The sequence below is a fragment of the Toxorhynchites rutilus genome, chromosome 2 (genome assembly GCF_029784135.1).
Source record: "Toxorhynchites rutilus septentrionalis strain SRP chromosome 2, ASM2978413v1, whole genome shotgun sequence".
NCBI lineage: Eukaryota > Metazoa > Arthropoda > Insecta > Diptera > Culicidae > Toxorhynchites > Toxorhynchites rutilus.
The window spans coordinates 17,518,062-17,541,387 of NC_073745.1; the positions used below are offsets into that span (position 1 = coordinate 17,518,062).

A 23,326-nucleotide genomic window follows, 5' to 3' on the forward strand; every position below is an offset into this window, starting at 1 on the left:
GCATCACAACCTCACGCCTTTGGGATTCTCTTGTCAGCTAGCAAAGAGACCTGGCAACGAGGAGCAGGCAGTTATTTTACAACTTGGAAGCACATAACAACAGTCTAATCTAGAGATGAGACGGATATTCGGTATCGGTATTTGATATCCGGCCGGATATCGGATATTAGAAAAAAAAAATCTCATTAACAGAAGATAAATCGTAACCGGAGCTTGTAATGCTTGTTAATTCTTTTTTGATTTGTAGTTAATTAAGTGTACTCTCTCTCAGATTATCATCCCGGAAGTTCTTAGTTTTTTTTTAAATTTTGAATACAAATAATTGGTTGATGTTCTTGCATATTGAAATTATGTGGCACAAAATCTGTCTGGAAAGCCATGGTTATCGTAAGAGAGAGTCAATTAAGAGAATCGATCAAAGCAAAAGCAAAAATTAGGCACAAATTGCGAATAATGAATAATAAATAATTAGCCTTGTACAGAATTTATAGGAATTTTCAAAACTGAATTGTGATTTGGGAATAACCGTATTATTGAAAAAGTATTCATTAGAAAAAGGGAAATTTTTCATTCTATCAAAACTTTTTCTTGTAGTAAAATAACCTACAGGAGATTTCTCGGAATCAAATGAATGCTGATTGATAAGGATTTTTTTTATTGGATTTTCTATTGACTTGGTTAATAAAACACTGCGGTAATCTACAAAATCGATTTTTTTTCTTTCCTCTATTGTTATCCACTACACCTGCACACAAAAAGATAGAAGCATTCAAGTATCACACCTCGAAACTTGAAGCTTCAAATGAAACTTTAAAATGATGTACATCCCATCTTCATGCGTTGGTTTTTCACAAAGTTACAGGGTTTCTAGAATCACTCAAAAATCAACGACATATTATTGTACCTAAAATTTATATAATATATATAGACGGCTAAATTTATAAGTGCTGGGTCCCGATCATGATTTTCGGAAAACGCCTTTTACATTTTCCGTCTGCCATGGATTGTGATAAAAGATTTAGATCACCACGTAGGCAATGAACCATGTTTGTGGTAACAATATCGAACTGTAACCCATATTCCGGAATCCTTTGAATCTCGATCGGATCTCGAATCGTATTTTGCATTCTGTAATCCGATCGACCTCAATTCATTCATGCTATGAAATGTGGCAATCTTGCCTTGGTCCAAAATAAACATCAAAATAATTAATCAGTATTCGTAGAGCAATTTACTCTCTAACAGCTTAGCAGAAACGAAAGCAATTCTAAATTGCTAAAATTTGAATGAAAATCATTACTCGATGTTGTTTAAATACTTTGTTTAAAAATATTAATTCAAAATGAGTAATGATGTTCCCAATGATTGAAGTAGCTGTGGCGCATTGGATCTAGAAACGTGTTCTCCATGTTTTTTTTTATCAGGATTGACCACAATAGCGTGATTGTTACTTCGAATTCCGAACATTTGTGTGTTTAGAATAATTTTAATAATTCATTGTACTCATTCAAAAAGAGTTTCAGCTTCGCTGGCGATACGCCTAGCTTTAGTCGAATTGAGGTTACTTGGGTATGTATAGGGTGAAAGCTCGATGAAGAGGACGAAGTGGCATCTGACATTTAACAACATAAATAAATTCTTCCTGTTTAAAAAACTAACGACGGATCATTTATTTGGTATCGTGTATATAAAAATACAAATATTGCGATTAAAAATAGGAGATAGGGGTGAAAATTGGTTAGATATGTAATTTTTCAAACCAAATTTATACAAAAAATACAAAAAAACAAAATTGTTCAAAAAAAAAATTCTTGCATAGGACCACCTAAATCGATTTTATATATACCGTAATCGGTATCCTATCGGTATCATATATAGCTTACGACCTATTCTAATGCTTACCAAGTTTTTTGAGTACATCGTGACACGAGATTTTTATATATATGGGGATAATCACATCCAACACATGATGGAAAGTGAAGGGAAGAATATTCAACTCTTTTTTATATTGCTTTCTCCTTTTGTTCTTTTTCAGTTACTGGACACACCAACACTGAGAGAGAGCGAAATTATTCCTCTCGCGAGCGATAAACTTCTACGCTTCGTATATTATTAACCTGTCCATATTCCCCCCACTACATGTCCATTATACCCGCATCGATAACAATGTTCTACTTTTCGGCTTGTTTTAATTCCAGTAAAAAACATGGAAAACATCTTTTTATAAATCATTTGGCTAATCATTTCGAAAACCAGTATATTGAACTGTAAGAAACTGCTATTTAGTTTTGGAGAACATGAGTTTCCCAAGATACAATTGAGGTTCTTCTTAACATGTCCGTCTTACCCCCATTTCCCCTAATGGATAAGAAAAATCAGGCTTCACTGTGGTGACTGATGTGATTAGGGGTCTATTCATTTTTTCTTTGCATAATAACCTTGGATAACAACTATTTACTTCTAGACACTTCTGCTCTGATTTCAAATAGTTTCAGATCCTGTTTTGGACATGCTACCATAGAGATTCGACATTCGCAAGCGGAGTTTCTTTGTAGTTTTAGAAATTGAAAAAAATGCGCTACATAACACAATTCCAATACTTCCGCTATAAAAATTGATATTATAGAGAAAATTGAGCACAATCGAAAAAAAAATCCTATTCATAAACACAAGTCATTACTACAGCGTTTGTGACGAATTTTTGCAGTAAACGACATGTATCAGAAAATTAACGCCAGCTAGTCATATATGCGATAAATGTTTTGTGGTATATTTTCATTCATAACATATGGGAATTATAAATTATTTCGTTCAAAAAAATCGCCTCCTTTTTCGATGGCTCTTGATAGAGCCTTCCGGAAACGGCCGCATGTACGTTTTACCATGTTTCGATTCATAGATGTCATCATCTCCATGATCTCAGCTTTGAACGACCTAAGTGTGATGTGAGGCGTTCTATTGGCGTCCTGCTCGATGACGCCCCACACAAAATAATCCAAAGGATTGATTTCGAGACTACCGAATTTCCTTCTCCCAAAACTCTCGAACTTTTTCAGCAAGCCATTTCTGTGTTTTCTTGGCATTATGGGCAGGTGCTCCGTCTTGTTGGAAGATTAAATTACGGAGAGCGTTCTTCATTCACAGGACAACAACATCGTGCAGAACAAAAAATACATTGACTGTTACATTTAGACCTTGATTAAAGACATACGGGGGCACTACTACTACCCCTCGCTGGAGACACATGGGTCACATGGGTCTGAAACATCGTTGATACAGTTTTTTCTTCAGTGATAATCACTTTAGAGGCGACCCTTCTGGCTGCGAATATCATACTAACATTCCTTCCCTTCCTCTGGTGACTATAAGGACGTGGCTGGCGTCGTTATTGACTATTAAAAGCTCGAATAACCGAAACATGCACAATGAGAATGATTTGGTACTCCCAAGCATCATTCAGTGTGTTCTTTGTGCAATCTCGCTGGTGCAGGTCAATCAAGAAAAGCAATTTCGAAGTGTACAGTCTACCGAAGCTCAAGCAAAAACTCATGGTCTAAAACTACAAAAGTGCGATGATTCTGTGATGGTTGAGATTTCATGATAAATCACACCCTAAGGTGTTCTCCGAAGTGAAGTTTATTTGACACACCAAGTTCCCAAAGAAGTTGCTGCTGTTTGCTGGGGTTTAGAGATTCAGTACTTCTCTAATTCATATTGAAATGCGTTTCTATGGCTTTTCTAGTTATATGTGATTTTTTTCATATTTTTTTTTAGTGTTGCGCGGCACAAAAAATATTTTTTATTATATTTCCAAAGGGCCTGGCTGGGTACGGGAGTGAAAAGTGCCCCTGGACCAAATCACCAGCTGTATGGGAAATATTGTATTGTAATTCTGACAGTAGTACCATATATTTGAGTTTTTATATGGTACAACATAGGATCTATGGTGAAAAACAGGAAGTGGGTTATATCTATGGTATAACCGCAAGGGTGACGTAGGACTATCGTTGATTTAGAGATCATTTGTTTGAAGTTGAATCTAAATCCATCCTGAATGAATGAATAAATAAATATTTGGGTGGCTTAAAAAACGAGAGTGTTACGTTGGAGACTCAAGGTTTTATGCATCCAATATTGGATACAAAAAACCTTGTTCTGAAGAATAATCTTCAGAAGCTTTCCTGCTAACTGCACTTGATTGACAAATCACAAAACCAAATGTATGTGGTCGCAGTATTATATGGATAGAAAACATTAAAATAAACTCGCTTGAATGTAATTTTCAATTCCAAGGGGAACTGGCAGATTATTTTTCAGCAACGATCATTTCTTTCCAGGTTTCCTCTCGATAACCAGCAAATGAAAAGAGTTGCGCGCGTGTATGTGTGTGGGTGTGGCGGCTGCTTCTATGTCTTCCCGAGGAACCGTATTTCGATGCTGATACTCTCTTGGTCACGAGAGTATCAGCATCGGCTTTTCTGCGCTCCCTCACAGTTAAAACAAACTGATTGCATTTCAGGTCAGGTCAGGCCAGGTAATGAATCCCTCGATCCCTCGCCGTTCAGCTCGTTCAGTAACGATGTTGAATATCATTTCAGTATGCTTTTCGTGCGTGATTGAATCGAGAGAAGGTGTGGTTTACGATGGCAATTTGGAAGGCAAACTAGAGGAGAATGAACTCTCTGAGTATGAAAATTTCGGCGACTGAGCAATAATCGATTGAAAATTATATAATTTTCGCGATACGAAACATTTTCCGTTTTTCATGTTATGCATCCAATATTGGATACGAAAATATCCTACTGATGGGAAAGAATAATCTTCAGAAGCTTTCCAGCTAATTACACTTGATTGAAAAATTACGAAATCAAATGTATTTGGTCGCTGTGTTCGCCATATAATTTGAAAACATTAAAATAAACTCTTTCGCATGGATGTATTCTTCAATTCCCAGGGAACTGGCAGATTATTTTTCAGCAACGATTAGATCTTTCCGGAATTTTCTCGATGCTGTATGGCATCCAAACGAAAATTCTCGTTTTAGTTTGGCCTGTAAAAAACTTTTCTAAACTCTAATCCATCAAATTTGGAGCCCTGAAAAGGGCCGTTGATTATATGCTAAGCTAATATAGCACCCTTTCCTTGGATTCGATGGGCCAGCTGAATGTCCTTGGGCATGATGTGACGCGTTTTGCGTGGATAGCACACAAATTGGTATCTTCGAATGAGCCTCCTGCAGCGTCATAACCGCGGAACTTTGGAAGCGCAAGTCTGTTTTGTAGTCCTGAGCAATTCCACGATCCAAGCTGCAAAGGTAGCTTGCGGATTAGCAATTCGGTCGACTTCCGATAGCGATGAATTTCACGCAAAGTTCCCGGTCGATAGCGATGTGGCTTCTTCACCTATCCTGCGGCTGGTGCGCTTATCCGAGCTGCTTTCATGTGCCTTACCACTGAAAGACTAACTAGCTATCTGCTTGGTCCCAAACAAACGGGTCGTCACGGTGCGAGAGTAGAGTAAGAAATGAACGAAAGCAAAGGAAGCGTCATTTTATAAACCATAAAAGTATAGAATCTAAACCCCACCCTTCGTTGCTTACCCTGAGAGAGAAACGAATAACATCGAAGTAAGTATACAGTAATGTATTTGAATCCGGACACTTTGCGTTACATTTAATACCATACCGCAGCCACAACATTTTCTGCATGTTGAATTAATGCGATTGTTTAGTAACTATCAAGAAACTATCAGTAACTATATTAGCAACTATTAATCGCATAAATTCTACATGAAAAAAATGTTATGGCTGTGGTATGATATTGAATGTAATGCAAAGTGTCCGGATTCAAAAGCATTACTGTAAAAAAGAGTTAACTCGACTGAATTTTTTTCGGTTCGGCCTGCAAAAACGAAATTAAGAGCCCTCGCCGACTGCAGACTGACTTGTCGACCGATAGTTCGGTCGGCTTCTTAATCAGTACGGAAAAAAAGTCTGTAGTGTACAGCATAATGCATAGACGTAAGTATGAGCTTCCCCATCTTACATTCCAATAAGATTAATGGGTTTCCAAGTGGGCGCGCTACATACGGATACGAATGATTTCAATAACCTGTTTCGAAGCTATCATTAAGCTATTGAAACAATTTTTCGACTCAATAAATAGCAATCATATAACTCTTGGACATTTTATCTTTTGTACGAAATGATTATCATACTGTTCCGTTGATCCGAAGCAGAATGAATCACGCTTAAAGAAGGAATGGATTTTTTCTTGGAATTTAGTCAGCAGAAATAATGCCCTTTCCCAACAATTAAAAACGACAAACGGTAAACAGTTTCATCAAAGTGATTTCTTCGATATGGGGATATATTCACTACATCATGTCATATATTTCATATTTTTCATTATGAAATCCATATCCATGGCACCTATCGGTATCGAATTATCATCGACACCACGATTTTCGCTAAATACTCCTTTCAGTTCGGCCTGTAAAAAACTTTTCTGAACTCTAATCCATCAAATTTGGAGCCCTGAAAAGGGCTGTTGATTATATGCTAAGCTAATATAGCACGCTCTCCTCGGATACGATGGGCCAGCTGGATGTCCTTGGGCATGATGTGACGCGTTTTGCATGGATAGCACACAAATTGGTATCTTCTAATAAGCCTCCTGCAGCGTCATAACCGCGGAACTTTGGAAGCGCAAGTCGGTTTTGAAGTCCTGAGCAATTCCACGAACCAAATGCTGCAAAGGTAGCTTGCGGATCAGCAATTCGGTCGACTTCTGATAGCGACGAATTCCATGCGAAGTTCCCGGTCGATAGCGATGTGGCTTCTTCACGCTTCCTGCGGCTGATGCGCTTATCCGAGCTGCTTTCGTGGTGCCTAACCACCGAAGGACTAACGAGCTGTCTGCTTAGTCCCGATGAAACGAGTCCTCACGGTGCGAGAGTAGAGTAAGAAATGAACGAAAGCAAGGGAAGTGTCATTTTATAAAACATAAAAGAATCGAATGTAAACCCCATCCTCTTTATTGTATAAGCTTACTGTATACTCACGAATATAATAAGGGTGGGATTTAGATTCTATACTTTTATGGTTTATAAAATGACGCTTCCTTTGCTTTCGTTCATTTCTTACTCTACTCTCGCACCGTGAGGACTCGAGCTCGTTAGTCTTTCGCAGACAGCTCGTTAGTCATTCGGTGGTAAGGCACACGAAGTCAGCTCGGATAAGCGCACCAGCAGCAGGATAGGTGGAGAAGCCACATCGCTATCGACCGGGAACTTTGCGTGAAATTCATCGCTATCGGAAGTCGACCGAATTGCTGATCCGCAAGCTACCTTTGCAGCATTTGGTTCGTGGAATTGCTCAGGACTTCAAAACCGACTTGCGCTTCCAAAGTTCCGCGGCTATGACGCTGCAGGAGGCTTATTCGAAGATACCAATTTGTGTGCTATCCATGCAAAACGCGTCACATCATGCCCAAGGACATCTAGCTGGCCCATCGTATCCGAGGAGAGCTTGCTATATTAGCTTAGCATATAATCAACGGCCCTTTTCAGGGCTCCAAATTTGATGGATTAGAGTTTAGAAAAGTTTTTTACAGGCCGAACTAAAAGGAGCATTTAGCGAAAATCGTGGTTTCGATAATAATTCGTTACCGATAGGTGCCATGGATATGGATTTCTTAATGAAGAATATGAAATACATGACATGATGTAGTGAATATATCCGAAGAAATCACTTTGGTGAAACTGCATTATAAAATTATTTGTGTACGAATGCCGTAATCGATAGTCGACTCTAATTTGCGCTGGGTAATTTCCTCGGAGGACTCGATTCCTCCTTTGAGCATTAATAATCTCTTTCTGGCAAAACGATGTGGTATGAATCACATTATTTGAATGATAGAATGAAGAAGTTTTCTGCCAATTTCCTTCAACCTCCAAACGTATCTTTCTCCCGTTTGTCGTTTTCGCGTTCGCTAATCCTTTCTCACAACACCCATTTCTAGTTTGAGAAATTGTTGAGTAAACATTGTTTGCCAGTGCGCGTAGAGCGGGAATTCCTAAATATTCATTGCACCTCTAATAAATTGCCGAAAGACGTGGTCTTACGTTGATCGCACTTGATTGAAAAAATCCAAAACGAAATGTATTTGGTCGCAGCATTATATGAGTAGAAAGCAAATAATCGCTCGAAAATGACTTGATTTTCGCGATGTAAAACATTTTCCGTTTTTCATGTTATGCATCCAACATTGAATACGAAAATTTCCACTGATGGGGAAAAAAATATTCAGAAGCTTTCCTGTTAATTGCGATTGATTGAAAAATATCAAAACCAAATGTATTTGGTTGCAGTGTTATATGGATAGAAAACATTAAAATAAACTATTTCGCATGAATGTATTTTTCAATTCCCAGGGGAACTGGCAGATTATTTTTCAGCAACGAGAATTCCGCGCGTGTATGTGTGTGTGTGTGTGGCGGCTGCTCCGATGTTTCAAGCGGAACCGTGGCATCACTCTCCTCCTAATGGATTCCCTTTTGGCCTTAAGTGCACAAACAGGCTCTTGGTGACACCGTTCATCAGCGCTTTCATGATAAACGAAATTAGCTTCACAACAACAGCGACAACATGCTCCAATCGCTGTTCAATCATAACTGAGTGGGTTTACGAGCGGCGCTCGCTTATATACCGATTGGTGATTTCAATAGCCTGTTTTGAAAGCAATTTTAAGACTATTGAAACAAGTTTTTGGATGAAAAAGTAACAAGTATATGACGCGTAGACATTTTATCTTTCAAATGAAGTGTTTATCATACCATTTCGTTCAGTTGTTTAAGAGCTATTAACGCTCAAAATCTCGGTCTCCGGCGTAACGCTTTCGTTCTCGAAACTTTGGTTTTACACCCCGGTATAGAAATGAAAGACGTAGTCCTACGTCAAAACGCACCTTTTCGTTTTTTTTCACGCCATTCTCAATAGCTTTAAGACAAACATATGAAGAAAAAATGAGAATACATCTTGCTAAGGTGTATCGATTAATATTTTCAAACAATTTTTGCATAAAAAAATGAAATACTGAAACATTTTTAAATTAATATTTATTTTAATTTTAAAATCAATTTTATTTTTTTTAATTTTGAGATTCAGTACTACTCTAGTTTGTATTCAAATTTCTTCCTACGTCTATTTTAGATATATGTGTTTTTTTTTCAGAGTGTTTAGAGTGTTTTTCGCGGTACAAAAAAATGATATATATTTTCAGGCATTCCGAAATTTGAGAAAAAATATATATCTCTTTGAGACCCAGTTTTGCTCTAATTTTTATTTAAATGCGTTCGTATGTGTTTTTCTCCACTTGTAGCGTTTTTTTTTTAATTTTTAAGAGCTTTAACCACCACAGCAAATTAGTATACTAATATTATAATTTATGCAACAATATACCAGTTTACAATTTTTCTAAATAAATTTTAATGTCTTGTGACTTTATTTTCGAACTAAAACGTTGCTTCTATGAATAATAGATAACGGTACGCAGTATAAACAAAAAATATCATTCCTGCTTGAGGAAAGGATCAATGGAAAACTCTATGTATTGCGGCACTGTGTAGTTGTAACGAGCATTGTTCTGTATGTTCAAACAGAAAAATAAAAGGCAAAAGACGGTAAACTAATTATTTTTGTGATATATGCGAAAGATATCACACGAAGAAGAATTATGGAAATTGTTCAGTAAATACTTATCAGAAGTTTACAAAAAATTAATTGAATCTTATTCATCTTTCATAATCTTGCAAAGTTATATATCATGTAAAAAAATGGGACTAGTATGACACACATGTCGTAATTTAATACAACCGCAAAGGGTTATATTTACAAGTTCAATTTTGAAGCATAATCTTAGCTTTAGTATCATTTATTGGCATAGTTATTATGAATTTGACGAATGAATGATTGTTGAATGTTTACGTGGATACCATCAACCACATAACCATTCGTATTCACTATGCTTTAGTAGGAAAAAAGTAAACAGTGAAATTTATTTATTGTAAAGCTAGCTAATGACGCAGACTTTTGCATCTTTTCGCCTTAGATTGAGCAAGAGAAAGCAGTACTATAGTACCATATCGTTATTTTGAAAAATCTGCAAATCTGTATTAAAACCAAAAAAACTGTAATCTGTATCTACAGATTCTTGGTTTCAAAAAGACTGAAAAATCTGTATAAATACAGATTATTCTGTAGATATGGTAACCGTGCCCAGTAATGCTCTAATATTTATTTAAATTTTGTTGTTTATATGTCTAAATTTTGTCGGTATATTTGGAGCATTGCGCTGTACAAATATTTTTGTTTCGTATCCTAAAATATATGAACTTATCTTTACATTGAATTTAGATGGTTTACCAAATTCATAGGAGTCAGAAGTACGATAGAGCTCTGTGAGAAAAAATAAAAATAAAAGATCATCAATGAGAAGAACACTTTAAAAAATCCAAATTATTATATATTTTTTTAAATTTAATCTTCAAAACCACGAATACAATAAAATAATCGATTTCATGGAAATAAAAATAATAATGCAGACGATGAAGAACATTATTTTTGTGTCGTTGTGCAACGCTCTTAAAAATTCAGGAAAAAAATACGCCACATATAGGAAAAAAAGACACATACGAACGCATTTAAATAAAAATTAGAGGAGAAGTGGGTTATTTTCTTTTCAAAATTTTGAAATGCCAGAAAATATTTTTTTTTGTACCGCGTATTTAAAACTTTTTTTCATTATTAGATTTGTTGATGCAAAAATTTTTTGAAGATATTTATCGATACAGTTTTCCATTATCATACAGTTCTATTATTTTGGAAAAAATATCGATACAGTTGTAAGTAAGATGCACTTTCAGTATTTTTTCTTATTTTTGTCTCAAAGCAACTGAGAATGGCATGAAAATACGAAATGGTGCGTTTTTCACCATAGATCCTATGTTGTACCATATAAAAACTCAAATATATGGTACTATTGTCAAAATTACAATACAATATTTCCCATACAGCTGGTGATTTGGTCCAGGGGCACTTTTCACTCCCGTACCCAGCCTGGCCCTTTGGAAATATAAAGAAAAATTGTTGTATCGCGCAACACTGAAAAAAATCACAAATATCTAGAAAAGCCATAGGAACACATTTAAATATGAAGTAGAGTACTACTTTTAGATAATTTTTTTTGTATTTTTTTTTATACAAAGCAGTAAGATGCACATTCAATATTTTTTTCAATTTTTCATCTCGAAGCTTTTGAGGAAGGCGTGAAATAAACGAAAAAGTTCGTTTTTCACCAGAGATCCTATGTTAAATCACATAGGGTTTCAAAAAAACCGCCAAAATTTCTTATTTGATATCCTATACAATATTTGCCAAACAGCTAGTGATTTTGTTTGGGGGTTCTTTTTACTCCCTTACCCGGCCAGGCCCTTTATAGTACGAAGTGCCTGCAAGAAGTTGCGTCGTTCATCAAGAAATACCATGAGGACAGAGACGCGATGTTCTGGCCGGATCTGGCGTCGGCCCACTACTCGAAGCGATCGTTAGAGGAGATGGAGTGGCTGAATATCGAGAATTTCTGGGCAAACTTGAAGCGTGAGATCTACTCCAACAATTTTGTCGCGAAAACTGAGAAGGTATTGATACTTGAAAGAACTCAAAAACATGCTTACACACATGTTTTCGCCCGCCATGGCGAATGTTCTGGTTAACTGCCGGAAGGCCGCTCGCAAGTGCGTTGAATTTTTTTGCAAGTTAATTTTTTTTAATGCAAACGTTAATACGACCTTGACACAAAACTTCAAACTCGTTTTTCTCGAAACTACGTTTTCCAAACTGGCATACGTGACATCTTAAGTTTTACTGAGCCGATTTATTGCTAATTTAATGTGAATTTTTTGTAAAATTTTGTTTTCGAAGGGCCACCATTTTGTGAAACAAAATTGTTTCACTCGTTTCAGGTTCAAACCATAGCGGCACATTTACTAATTCAGGATCTGTACGATTTTTTTTTGTTTCTGATAACCAGAAAGGCTGGAATGGCACAACATTTTTCGAAACCCCTCACTTCACCAGCTTGTAACTATTCTAATTTTGAAAAAAAAATCCCGTTGTTATATTGTTAAAACATAAACAAACAAATAATAGATCAGCCATTCCATGCCAAACCGATATAGTGGTTCTGAGATTTTCGTGAAAATTGGTAGTTTTGTTCTTTAGCGCAAAACATTAGACCCGTATTTTTTATTTTTATATTAGGGTGACCATTTCTATTTTAGGGTTGTCTGAAAAATCAACTTTTTCCTCTTTTTTTCCACAAATGATTTTTTTTAATTCATAACTTTTGAACTACTAAACCGATTCGGATAATCGATATATTAAATTAAAGCCAATCACCTGGTATTTTTTGAAAAAAAAATACTATGCCTGCAAAAGATTCGAATCCTGCCATCGATACTATTGATTGTATTCGTTTTTTATTGTTTTCATAGTCTCACGCATAAAAAAATATTAGACTTGCGAAAAAAAAAGGATTTTGATTTCGTAATTATTGATTGTATTGGTTTTTTATAGTTCACATGGTTTCGGGACCAAGGATTCTATATATTTTTATATTTTTTCTTGAAGGATGAGGTTTTTTACATAACATATCCAAAAATCGCAGATGTGTTTTTTTTTCGTTTTCAAGTTATGATTTTTCAAAGTTAACATGTTTTCAGTTTTCGTTTAATATTCCTATGCGACTAGACTGGATGTATTCGACTAGAATTCAATTAATTGGTAAATGTGTCATTTTTTTAAAAAGGCTAGCTAATTGACTTTAATTTCATATATCGATCTTCTGAATCGGTCTAGTAGTTCAAAAGTAATAAATTTTTGAAAAAGGCATTTTTGGAAAGAAAGTGAAAAATAATTTTTGGACCATCGGTTAACTTTGAAAAATCATAGCTCAAAAACGAAAAAACGCCTCTCTGGTTTCGACATATGTGATGTGAAAAATCCTCAGCTGTTCAGAAAAAAATATAAAAATCAGTGCCCTATGAAACCAATGAAAACAATAAAAAACGAATACAATCAATAATAACGAGAACAGAATTCGAATTTTCTGCAGGTGTAGTATTTTTCTTAAAAAGACCAGGTGATTGGCTTTAATTCAATATGTCGGTCATCTGAATCGGTTTATTAGTTCAAAAGTAATAAATTTAAAAAAAGTCATTTTTGGAAAAAAAAAAAAGAAAAAAAAAGAGGAAAAAGTTGATTTTTCGGACAACCCTAAAATGGAAATGGTCACCCTACTGAAAAAATAAAAACAAATACGGGTCTAATGTTTTGCGATAAAGAACAAAACTACCACTTTACACGAAAATCTGAGAACCACTATATTGGTTTGGCATGGAATGGCTGAGATAGTAAAACTATTCTTTGTTTTATTTGTTCAGAGCTCGAAAAAGCGTCCAAAATTTTTGCCTATACACTAGAATACTACCTTAATCCACAACTGCAGTAAATGACTTTGTTTCAACTAAAAAATACTATTCCATTGATCATAGGCATCAATTGCAAATATTCTGTACGGTGACGTAGATTAATTCAATATTTCCTCCTCATACTACTAATTTTATTTTCCAAGTTATTCTGTATTAATTTTTTTTCGGCTTTTTTCGCCGTCTTTTCACCACTCAGCAATAATTTATTGATTGAAAAGTCCGCATGCCGAAAGATAGGTCACATGCAAAATTACTCCTCTCACTCAAGAATCCTTTGAATCCACCGGTCACCAACATAACGAAAGTAAAGATCTTATTTCATCCAAACAATCGATGGCAATTGGCGAAAACAGAAAAAAAACAAAAACAACAAACCAACTGTGTCAGTGACAGCGCGGCGACTGCAAGCGAAAAAGCAACACCGCGAGATCAAATGCAAAGCAGAAAAACCCAACCAAGATAACCATAAAAATCTGAAAACGTGTCAAAAAATAAAACTGCACTTTTGCGCCATGCGAGATTTCCTCTTGTACTTGGTGTTGTTTTTGTGCCCTCCGCTGTTTCGTCATCGATGAGGGAGGGAAATGCGTGAATCGTCCTCGTCGTCCAGAGCCTGCTGCATGAGGGCTCTGCATGTTGTTTTTGCAGAGTTCTTCTGCCATCGTTTGTATGGGTGGTGTTGAATAGCAACAAGGACGACTCGAACGAATTGTCGCCACCAACACAGCGATGTTTCGTGACGTCATCGATCGGATTCCTTTTTCGCTCGCCGCTCATTGGCCGGTGTGCTTCGCGATGGCCACGCCCAACCAAACGGAATTTGCCTGTAGAATGGGAAAAGCTGCTAGGGATGCTGCAGGGTTTGTGCTGCTACCACGGATGTGTTGTTGTTCTTCGCAAGGGGTGAAAACAACCCCGGTTATCGCTGCTAAACGGAGGCAGCACTTCAAGCAAGCAAGCAAGAAAGCAGTAGCAGCAGGTTTTGAGTTCACGTTATTGAATTAGGCTTATCATTTGATTTTGGCTACGGAAAGCAACCGGTCGCGTGCTGTGCTTTTGTGGGTGCGTTCCATTTCCAAAAATCTCACCAAGTTCCGAAGGATCTGATTTGAGGCGAGGGTTCTGTTTTGTGGTTTGTGAAAGTTTTCTTCGTCCTAAAACACCCATAACTGGATGGAAGGCTAAGTCTGAGTTGTGATCAAAAATAACATTCGAAAAGAATTCCGTCTTAGTGTTTGCGAATGACAGGTGCGTGTGTGTTTGTGTGACGGAAAGGAACCGAAAGATATGGTATAATTCGATTCCGATCTCCGCAAGACTAATAATCGATTCCTGATACGATAACAGTAACGATGATTTCGATCTGATTGAAACGATTTCCGCCGATTCAGCAGGTGAGATATTGAAAAAATCATTCGACGTATAAAACTTGAATTGCGCGTAGAAGTGAGTGTTGAAAGCTTATTGCACATTGGTGCGAGAGAAGAGCAAAAAAAACAGTGTTGTGATACATCCAGCTTCATAAAAAAGGCATGAACCCCAGCGGAGGTGTTGAGCGATAAACTCATGGATAATAAAAATAAATAACCCGAAATATAGAAAAAAAAACCTTGGTGAGAATCGGAAGCTGCCGAGAGCACAAGTGAAAATTAATATTTAATTTCATTTTTGGCAGTTTCCCTGCGTTGCCATATCCGCAGAGGTAAAAACGGGCCGAAAAACGCAGCCCGAAAACCCATCACCAATCAGCATTATCGTAATCGAACTCCCGGAACGAGGAAATTGTTGATTTTTGTGTGAAGCAGCGGACTATCGCGCTAAAAAAGCCGCCAAAATTTATCCCCACGAGATGGACTACTCATACCTGAACCAGGCGGCGGCTGGATTCGATTCCAGCTGCCTCCAGGGTGGGATGGATCCGACGGGTCTCGGCAACATGCCCTGTTCGTACGGCGACCTAACGTCGTGCAGTCAGATGTCCCAGGCGGCCTACCGATACACGGCTGCGGCGGCCTCGATGGCTCGGTCCTACAACCCCGTTGGAACTGGCGTGGGTCCGGGAAATGTGAGCATGAGTGCGCTACATCACGCGGCCGCAGCGGCCGGCCCGGGCAGCCAGTGCTCGGTGATGGGCGGCCGGACCCATCAGGATGTGCACCGGGCGTCCATGTTCCAGACGTCGATGAATTTGCAGAGTGAGTAGTACTAATTTGCGGTGGGGCTTAGGAGCTCGGGTTTAATGTATTTTAGTACGATTTGGAGATTATTTCGAAAGATTTCCTGAATACAATTCGTCTCAATTGATTCCTATGATTTGAATGAAATATAAAAATCGAACAGACAGATTTCCATCTAGATTGTATATCTGGAAATGAAAACGTTTTCAATCCTGTTTTTTTTTATATTTTACTTATACGGCTACGGGTTATTTTAGCGAATTGATTAGAAAATAAAAAGTAAACCTAATATCACAATCGTAGCATTCATTGTTAAAAATACAACTAGCGGTAAGCAATATGGTTGATGGAAATGAAATATTGCCATTGACATCGGGATATTTTCGAAATATGAATAATTTAAATTTAAATTGTCCCATTGCCGGATACACTCGCTTACAATAGAGTTGGTTTTATTCTAATAATGCTATATGGATTATGTTCAACCCTTCGTTGCATTGGTCATTTTCACAACAATGTTTCTAAAAAGTTGGATGTGTTTGTCGTTGTTATGGATCAACTTTTTATGTTGGTTATGTTTTGACATGTTCTTTTTTCATTATTTTGTGTTCATTGTTATGTCAATTAACACAATGCAGGAAATTTGCGGGAGCGTTTTTCACATAATTCATTTAGATGTTTTCACTGGAGAACGTTTGCTTTATAAATGTAAATTTTGAGACCAGAATGATTCCTAGGTCTCTATTTTACATTTTTCCACAATTTCGTTTACGTTATTCAGCAGTATTTTCTGACATTCAATTGAGATAAAAGAATCTTAACAACATGTATTTCGATTTGGAATACTTCAATAACCTTATGATTTCCAAATTCCAAATTCCAAAGAGCTTCGTGCGTTCAAACGATGTCATTCACTTTAAAAAATAAAAGAAGAGGGCCAAAATGGGATCTTGAAAGATTCCTAAATTGATTTCTTTTGGATTCGAGAGCATGTTTGAGGATTTTCATTATTTTATACATAACAATAAAGTCAAATCTAAAGTCTATGTTTAATTACATTTTTGCAATTTGAAGAATAATATTGGAATGTAGTTAAGATCAAACGTTTTATTGAAGTCAGTGTAAAGAGCATCTACGTATTTACAATTTTCCATTGCATTTTTTTTCATCAGTTACAATTCATTACCTGTCTTCTGAACTAGCATTTTCGCTTGCTAAAAAGAGTAGAAAACCTTAACCTAACTTAACCTACCTTAACCTAATCGAAACCTAAGGTTAGCAATACCGATTACCCGCGGCAACTCGGGGTTAGTTATGAAAAGTATTACGAACCAGTGAAACCCAATTTCTCCAAGCAAAACCTAACCGACCTTAGTAGATATTGGAAAATCCTTTGATTTTTTATTTCATGACTAACATATAACGAACTAGCGAAACCCTATTACTCCAAGCAAAGCCTAATCGACCTCAGCAGATATTCAGAAACCCTTTGAATTGTTTTTAAAATTTTATCTTATTGTTCCATCGTACTTCTTGTATTCCATCTTTGAACGCTATGAAATAATCATTGCGAGTCTTACCAAAATTATCTGTAACATTTTTCAGAAATTTGTGACGCAATCAACTCCTCTGGATCACTGATTTGTAATTTCATTCGCGAATGTATTATAGACTTGATCCACGACCATACCGTCAAAGCTGAAGTACAAAGTTTTATCCTGTGTTTCAGCGTGTCGAGACTACCACAAATGCTGCAAAAAGAAGAATCTATTCCTGCTATTCGGTGTTTGAACATTTTGCTACGCGTAGGAACTAAGTCGTTATGCATCACAAATAAGGTCGTTTTTTTATCAGTTGAGAGGAAGGTTTACTGAAATTTTCGTACAGAATTTCCCGTTGTACGTTGGGCAGTTCCGTTTGCAAACGAGGTTTAATATTCATCGCGTTTTGAAGGTGGTGATATATATCCCTACTTGTATTCAAATTGGAATCCCCTTCTAAACGTCTAGCAATAACCAGCCATTACCTAGCGTTTCTTGTTAAGTATCTATTGTTAACGTTATTCAACATAAATTCATCGAGGTGATCGCGGTATGCGTGTGGAATGTTTTCTATAAAAAGACTTTTAGATTTGGTTTCCACATATTCCAATCCTAATGAACCCTTGAACGATGGCAGGTATAATTCATTTTTCGCTACACTATACATTTGTTGCACAATTTTTTTATCTCTGCAATATGTTTGTTCGCTGGTGGAAATATTTGAACAATATACCATTATTTAGAGAGAATGTAAATATTCAAGATAAACACTTTTTGAATAAGATTAAGTTTTCTCTGTGCATGCAGGGAGATTATAAATTTCAAGTTGGACACTAAGTTGGTACAGTTGATTCCAACAGTTTGCTTAGTTTGTTTTTATGCAAATCTATTCCAAAAATTTTTTAATTATCAACTTTCTTAATCATATGAGGCCCAGAACGACAGTTTTTAAATCGTAAAAAGTGCGATTCAGAGAAAATCATTCTATTTTTACCATAAATACTAAAATAATGAACTCGATCAAATTCGTGATTGTTACGTATGAGAATGTTGATATCGTCCGCATAAGCAATTATTCTTACGAAATCATTTCCAATCAGACAGCCAAAACAGAGCCTCACTCAAAAGGCAGTCTTGCCATACCGACGAATTGATTGCAAGAGCGTGTGTTCGAAAACCATTGAATAAAACTCTAGAGTCCAGAGAGCGTGCATAAAACTCTAGAACTCTAGAGAGCGTATTTATGTAACCTTTTCAAACAATCAATAAACATAATTGGAAATTGGAATTTTTCTAGAATAGCCCACAAAAAATCGTGATCAACTCGATCGAAGGCTTTTTCCAGATCCATACTAAGAAGAATTCCTTTGAAATGACGTGTTTGTTATGATTTTAACAGCGTATTTCAAAGAGTGCGCAGATTGTCATTCAGGAGAAAAGTCAAAATTTTTGTGCCCGATAAAAAATGTAGTACATGTCGGACCTGATTATCGATTAATGGACCCTATTTTATACAGTTTGATTTTTTTTTTATATTTCAAATAAGACTCATTTCAAGTAAAAATAAATTTTTCAACGTTAAGGTGAAAGTTAATTCGAATAATAGTGGAATCAAAACAGTGATTTTTTGGATTCTCACCAGAAATTGTTTAAAAAGATATTGCAACGAAATTAGAAAAAAAAATGCGTTGGGCGTCAAATTGAGAAACGATGAGAGTGCTTCAATTTAATTGATGGACACAATAAAGTTTATTATGCCTTTTAGAATAAAATTAATGATAACCACTTAAAAATCACTAACTAGTAAGTTTTTTACATTGAAAATGTTACTTAAATCCACCAATTTAGATGTTTCACAACTGTATCCTGTATACAATTTTCTCATCTTTCAAAAACGAGCAACAGAATCATCTTACGGAGCGTACTTTTTGAAGTACAGTCAGATTGAGAAAAACAGAGCCCGATACAAAGAAAATAGTTCTATAACTCTATCATTGTTGAAACCAATGTGCATAGAAAGATTGTTTACATCAAATATGATCTTCTATCATCGCCTGAGAGATTCCAGATACATGTATTCTTTTAAAAGGGAAAGATGGTTTCTGGCTTTTAGGGGAGTTAATGAAAAATTAAATTCTTCTTTTATATTCTGAAAACGAAATACACATGCATGAAAAACGAACGTAATTTTTTTATGACTCGATTACCGCTCCGAATCATATTTCGGACGCTAAAGGCATATGATGCAGAAAACCGATCTAAACTTTATGCACATGTATTATTTGGAAGATATTTTTAATAAATTAGTTCAATATGCTTTCAAGCTTTCTACTTTGCTACTTATTTGATTGAAAACATAATAAAATCATCGAATAAAATGCATTTCAAAATAAGCGAATTAGAATCAAACTTCGGACACTAAATCAAATTTCGGACAGAAATTTGAAATTTCGGACACTTTATTTTGTAATTTTATGGACGAAAATTACATTACACTTCATTATATTTTATAGTCAACTGCGAAACACTTACCAAGCAATCACAGTAAACTGTTAAAGATGATGAGAACTGATGAAACACCGGAGAAATTTGAACATTTATGAACGGGTAAATTCTACGTGCTCACGCGAAACAAACATCAAACACAAACGATAATGAGTGGTGCTGTTGATTTTTTTCCTACTATGTGATAATTCAAATGTTATTCTCAAACGAAGTGATAGTGAAACCAAGGGATCACTCAGAAGAAGCAATTGTGATATTAAATTTATAGTTATATCATCAGTGCATGAAGCATTTTAAGATATTAGAACAAAGTGTCCGAAATATGATTCAGAACGGTATATACAGGGTCCGATTTAACACAGTGGGCAAAATTGGAGACTGTATATAATCGAGTCCTCCTTGTGTATACCTCTTAGATAAAATAGTAATGATCGATGATTTCCGCACAATTCCATCGAGATGTGCTTACGATGGAATGTTATCGATAATTTTTATCAAATTGCTTCAAAAACTTCTATTGAAAAAAAAGGTTTTTGATTTGTTACTGGAATTCACTGCTTACATGACTGTTGGATACTGAACAAAAAGGAAGTTTTACGTTTGTCACCAATATTCAATGTTATGATGATTTGCGCGAAAATTCTCATAAAATCTTGCAATCCTTTGTTTTTAAACAGTTGACAATTGCATCGTGACTCATTTCCATTGTTTAGGTGGTAAAAAGGTCCAGAAAGCAGTCGCATTCTGAATCCTTGAAAGAAGTGGCATTATCGGTAAAAGGCTGCTTAATGGAAGACTACTTTCCCATATAACAAAGACCGACACAGTGAACCTTCAAATATCAACTTGGTATCGATAAAATAATGAAAGTGCATTTGTTTCTACACCCAAACTAGCGTTGCCAGAAAACAGTTCATCTTCGACAGAAAAAATTCCGTCAAAAAAAGCGTCAAATGAGCAAATAAAATCATCTGGCTCAGAAACTATAAAATGTTTGTATGTTAGGGAGCAGACATCTAGTTCTTTTTTCTTCTTTCATCTCTTTTGGGATTGCACAAAAAATCCGAACGATGTTAGCGGGGCTCGAACCAAGGAAGGCTGGAATGCAAAAAGCTGTTTTACACGACCACGCAATCCACATAGCTACTGGAGCTGTTGGGTAAATGTGTGATGATATTATCCCTCTTTATAAAATGAAGTTGGAAAGTGTTTCTAAGAGTAAAAAAGAGAGCATAAAGGAGATCTATACCAATCTCGGTTTGGGACGTGTATTTGGCAAACTATCTTCTTCTTGAATGGCGTTAACGTTCCCTGTGGAACTTTTGCCGTTTCAACGTATGCATTAACTAGCGTCATTTATTAATACTTAGTTGAGATTTCTTAAGCCAAATAACACGTTTTGAATGTATTCCGAGGGGCAAGCTCTAGAATACGGGTGAGTCGTGCAGTGCAAGTCGAAGGAAATTTCTCCGACGGAAAATTCCACGGTCAGAACGGGAATCGAACCCGAACACCCGGCATAATAATGTGTGACGCTCGGCCACGGTCGTACTTAATTGGCAAACTATACGAAAAGCTTATTTGCAATGTGTCTCGTGTTTCGCTCGATTAAATTGATCTTATATTGAAATAGCATAAATATAATACAAATGTTATACAAGTATTAGAGAGTAGCACATTTTCTGTTATTTCAGGTTTATTTAATGTAACAAATCGATATGCTAAACATGTGCTAAAAATTAATTTTTGGTGTACGAACAAGGGGAAGTGAAAATGACGCGCAAAAATAATACTTTTATGCATCTTTTTCGACATGATTTGCACGTTGTCACATTGTACTTGTAAGAGTGAGAACTCCAATAAAGTGTATGTTTTTAATTGATAAAACACTTTCATTGTGAGTGTGTGCATGAAAATGGTATTTTCTAAAAAAAAATGATGCAGGGAGATTATAAATTTCAAGTTGGACACTAAGTTGGTATAATTGATTTCAACAGTTTGGTCAAATTTTTTTGCAAATCTATTCCTAAAATTATGAAAATTATCAATTTCCTCAATCATATGAGGACCAGAACGACAGTTATTAAATCGTAAAAAGTGCGATGTAGAGAAATTCATTTTAATTTTACCATAAACACTAACATAATGAACTAGTTCTAAGACTCGATCAAATTCGTGATTGTTAGGTATGAGAATATTGATATCGTCCACATAAGCAATTATTCTTACGAAATCATTTCCAATCAGACAGCCAACAATAAATCAATAAATCGAATAAATCATTCTAATCAAAGGCCCGATATAAAGACAAAACAGAGTCATACTCAGAGGGCAGCCTTGCCGTACCGACAAATTGATTGCGAAAGCGTGTGTTCGAAAACCATTGAATAAAACTCTAGAGTTAGCGTATTTATGTAACCTTTTTAAACAATCAATAAACATAATTATAAAGTGGATTTTTTTCTAGAATGGTCCACAAAAAATCGTGATCAACTCGATCGAAGGCTTTTTCCAGATCCATACTAAGAAGAACTCCTTTGAATTTGTCTTAAAATTGCATGAACGTTGGAGATCTATCCCGACTCCAACGATTTATCCCGAGAATCGACTTTCTGGGAATTGGTCTTTTCATCGTAAAACGAGGCAAAATGTAAGGTTTAGGGTGCCGATTAAAATCGTCATCACGATTTTTCATATGGAACTTTGCGCGGAATTTTGATTTGCACGATGTTGATTTGCACGCACGAAATGTTAATTTGCACGATATCGTAGACGTTAAACTTTGAGTTCGTATTTAAAAATACGATAAACTTTGTATTATCGTATTTAAAAAAACGATTACGATTATGTTATACAAGCAATCGGAGTTTTTTTTATAACAAATGTCTTAAAAGTACATAAAACGTCGAAATTTATTGTTTTCTAGAAAATTTTTTTTTGTTCAAAATCTACTTTTCAGACGGAAAAACAACCGAGTGCCAAATAGTTCGTTTTTGACAATAAAAAAAATCGAGATAACAGTAAATCTCAACGTTTCCTACAATTATAATATATTTGACATAAAAAAAATTGAAAACCCCGATTATCTGTACACCTCCCTTGGGTTATTTTTCAATTTCCAAAAAACTCAAACCGCTTTGCGCCACTCTCCCTTAAGAACGCTTGAGCTAAAAATTTTCATAGGATGTTTTTTCGAGGTGATGAACGGGACATGTACATAAGAGTGCCAATGAAAATGGCCATCTCGAATTTTCAAACGGGACTTGATAAATGTGGATTACCACAAAATTTCTATGCAAAATATCAACTCAATCGGACTTCATACACTAGTGTCGCACAGTCGTCAAAGTTTAAGTTTTTTTTTTTGAAAAATAGAAAAATAACCAAAGATGAGAGTAAAAAAAATCAGGGTTTTCGAAAAAAAAATTGACGCCAAACGTCTTCGAATTGCATGAAATTTTGAGATCTACTGTGAGTTTTTTTGGTCAAAAATCGACACTCTGGGTTTTTCTGAATACGAAGCAGAACGTGGATTAGTACAGGGTTGCCACATAT

General features: G+C 35.9%; 1 protein-coding gene across 3 annotated transcripts in view; it reads left to right on the top strand.

Annotated features, from left to right (window-relative positions):
• The first annotated feature begins 14,497 nt into the window (after positions 1-14,497).
• Positions 14,498-23,326, top strand: part of LOC129771761 (paired mesoderm homeobox protein 2A-like) — a 108,746-nt gene continuing 99,917 nt past the window's right edge. For 2 of the 3 annotated variants that reach the window (XM_055775771.1, XM_055775774.1), the window contains exon 1: positions 14,635-15,743. In XM_055775771.1, the coding sequence (XP_055631746.1) occupies positions 15,398-15,743 (346 nt within the window). In that variant the 5' untranslated portion in view covers positions 14,635-15,397. Of the gene's footprint in view, positions 14,528-14,634; positions 15,744-23,326 lie in introns of those variants that run through there. The other variant, XM_055775772.1, reaches the window with a different exon arrangement.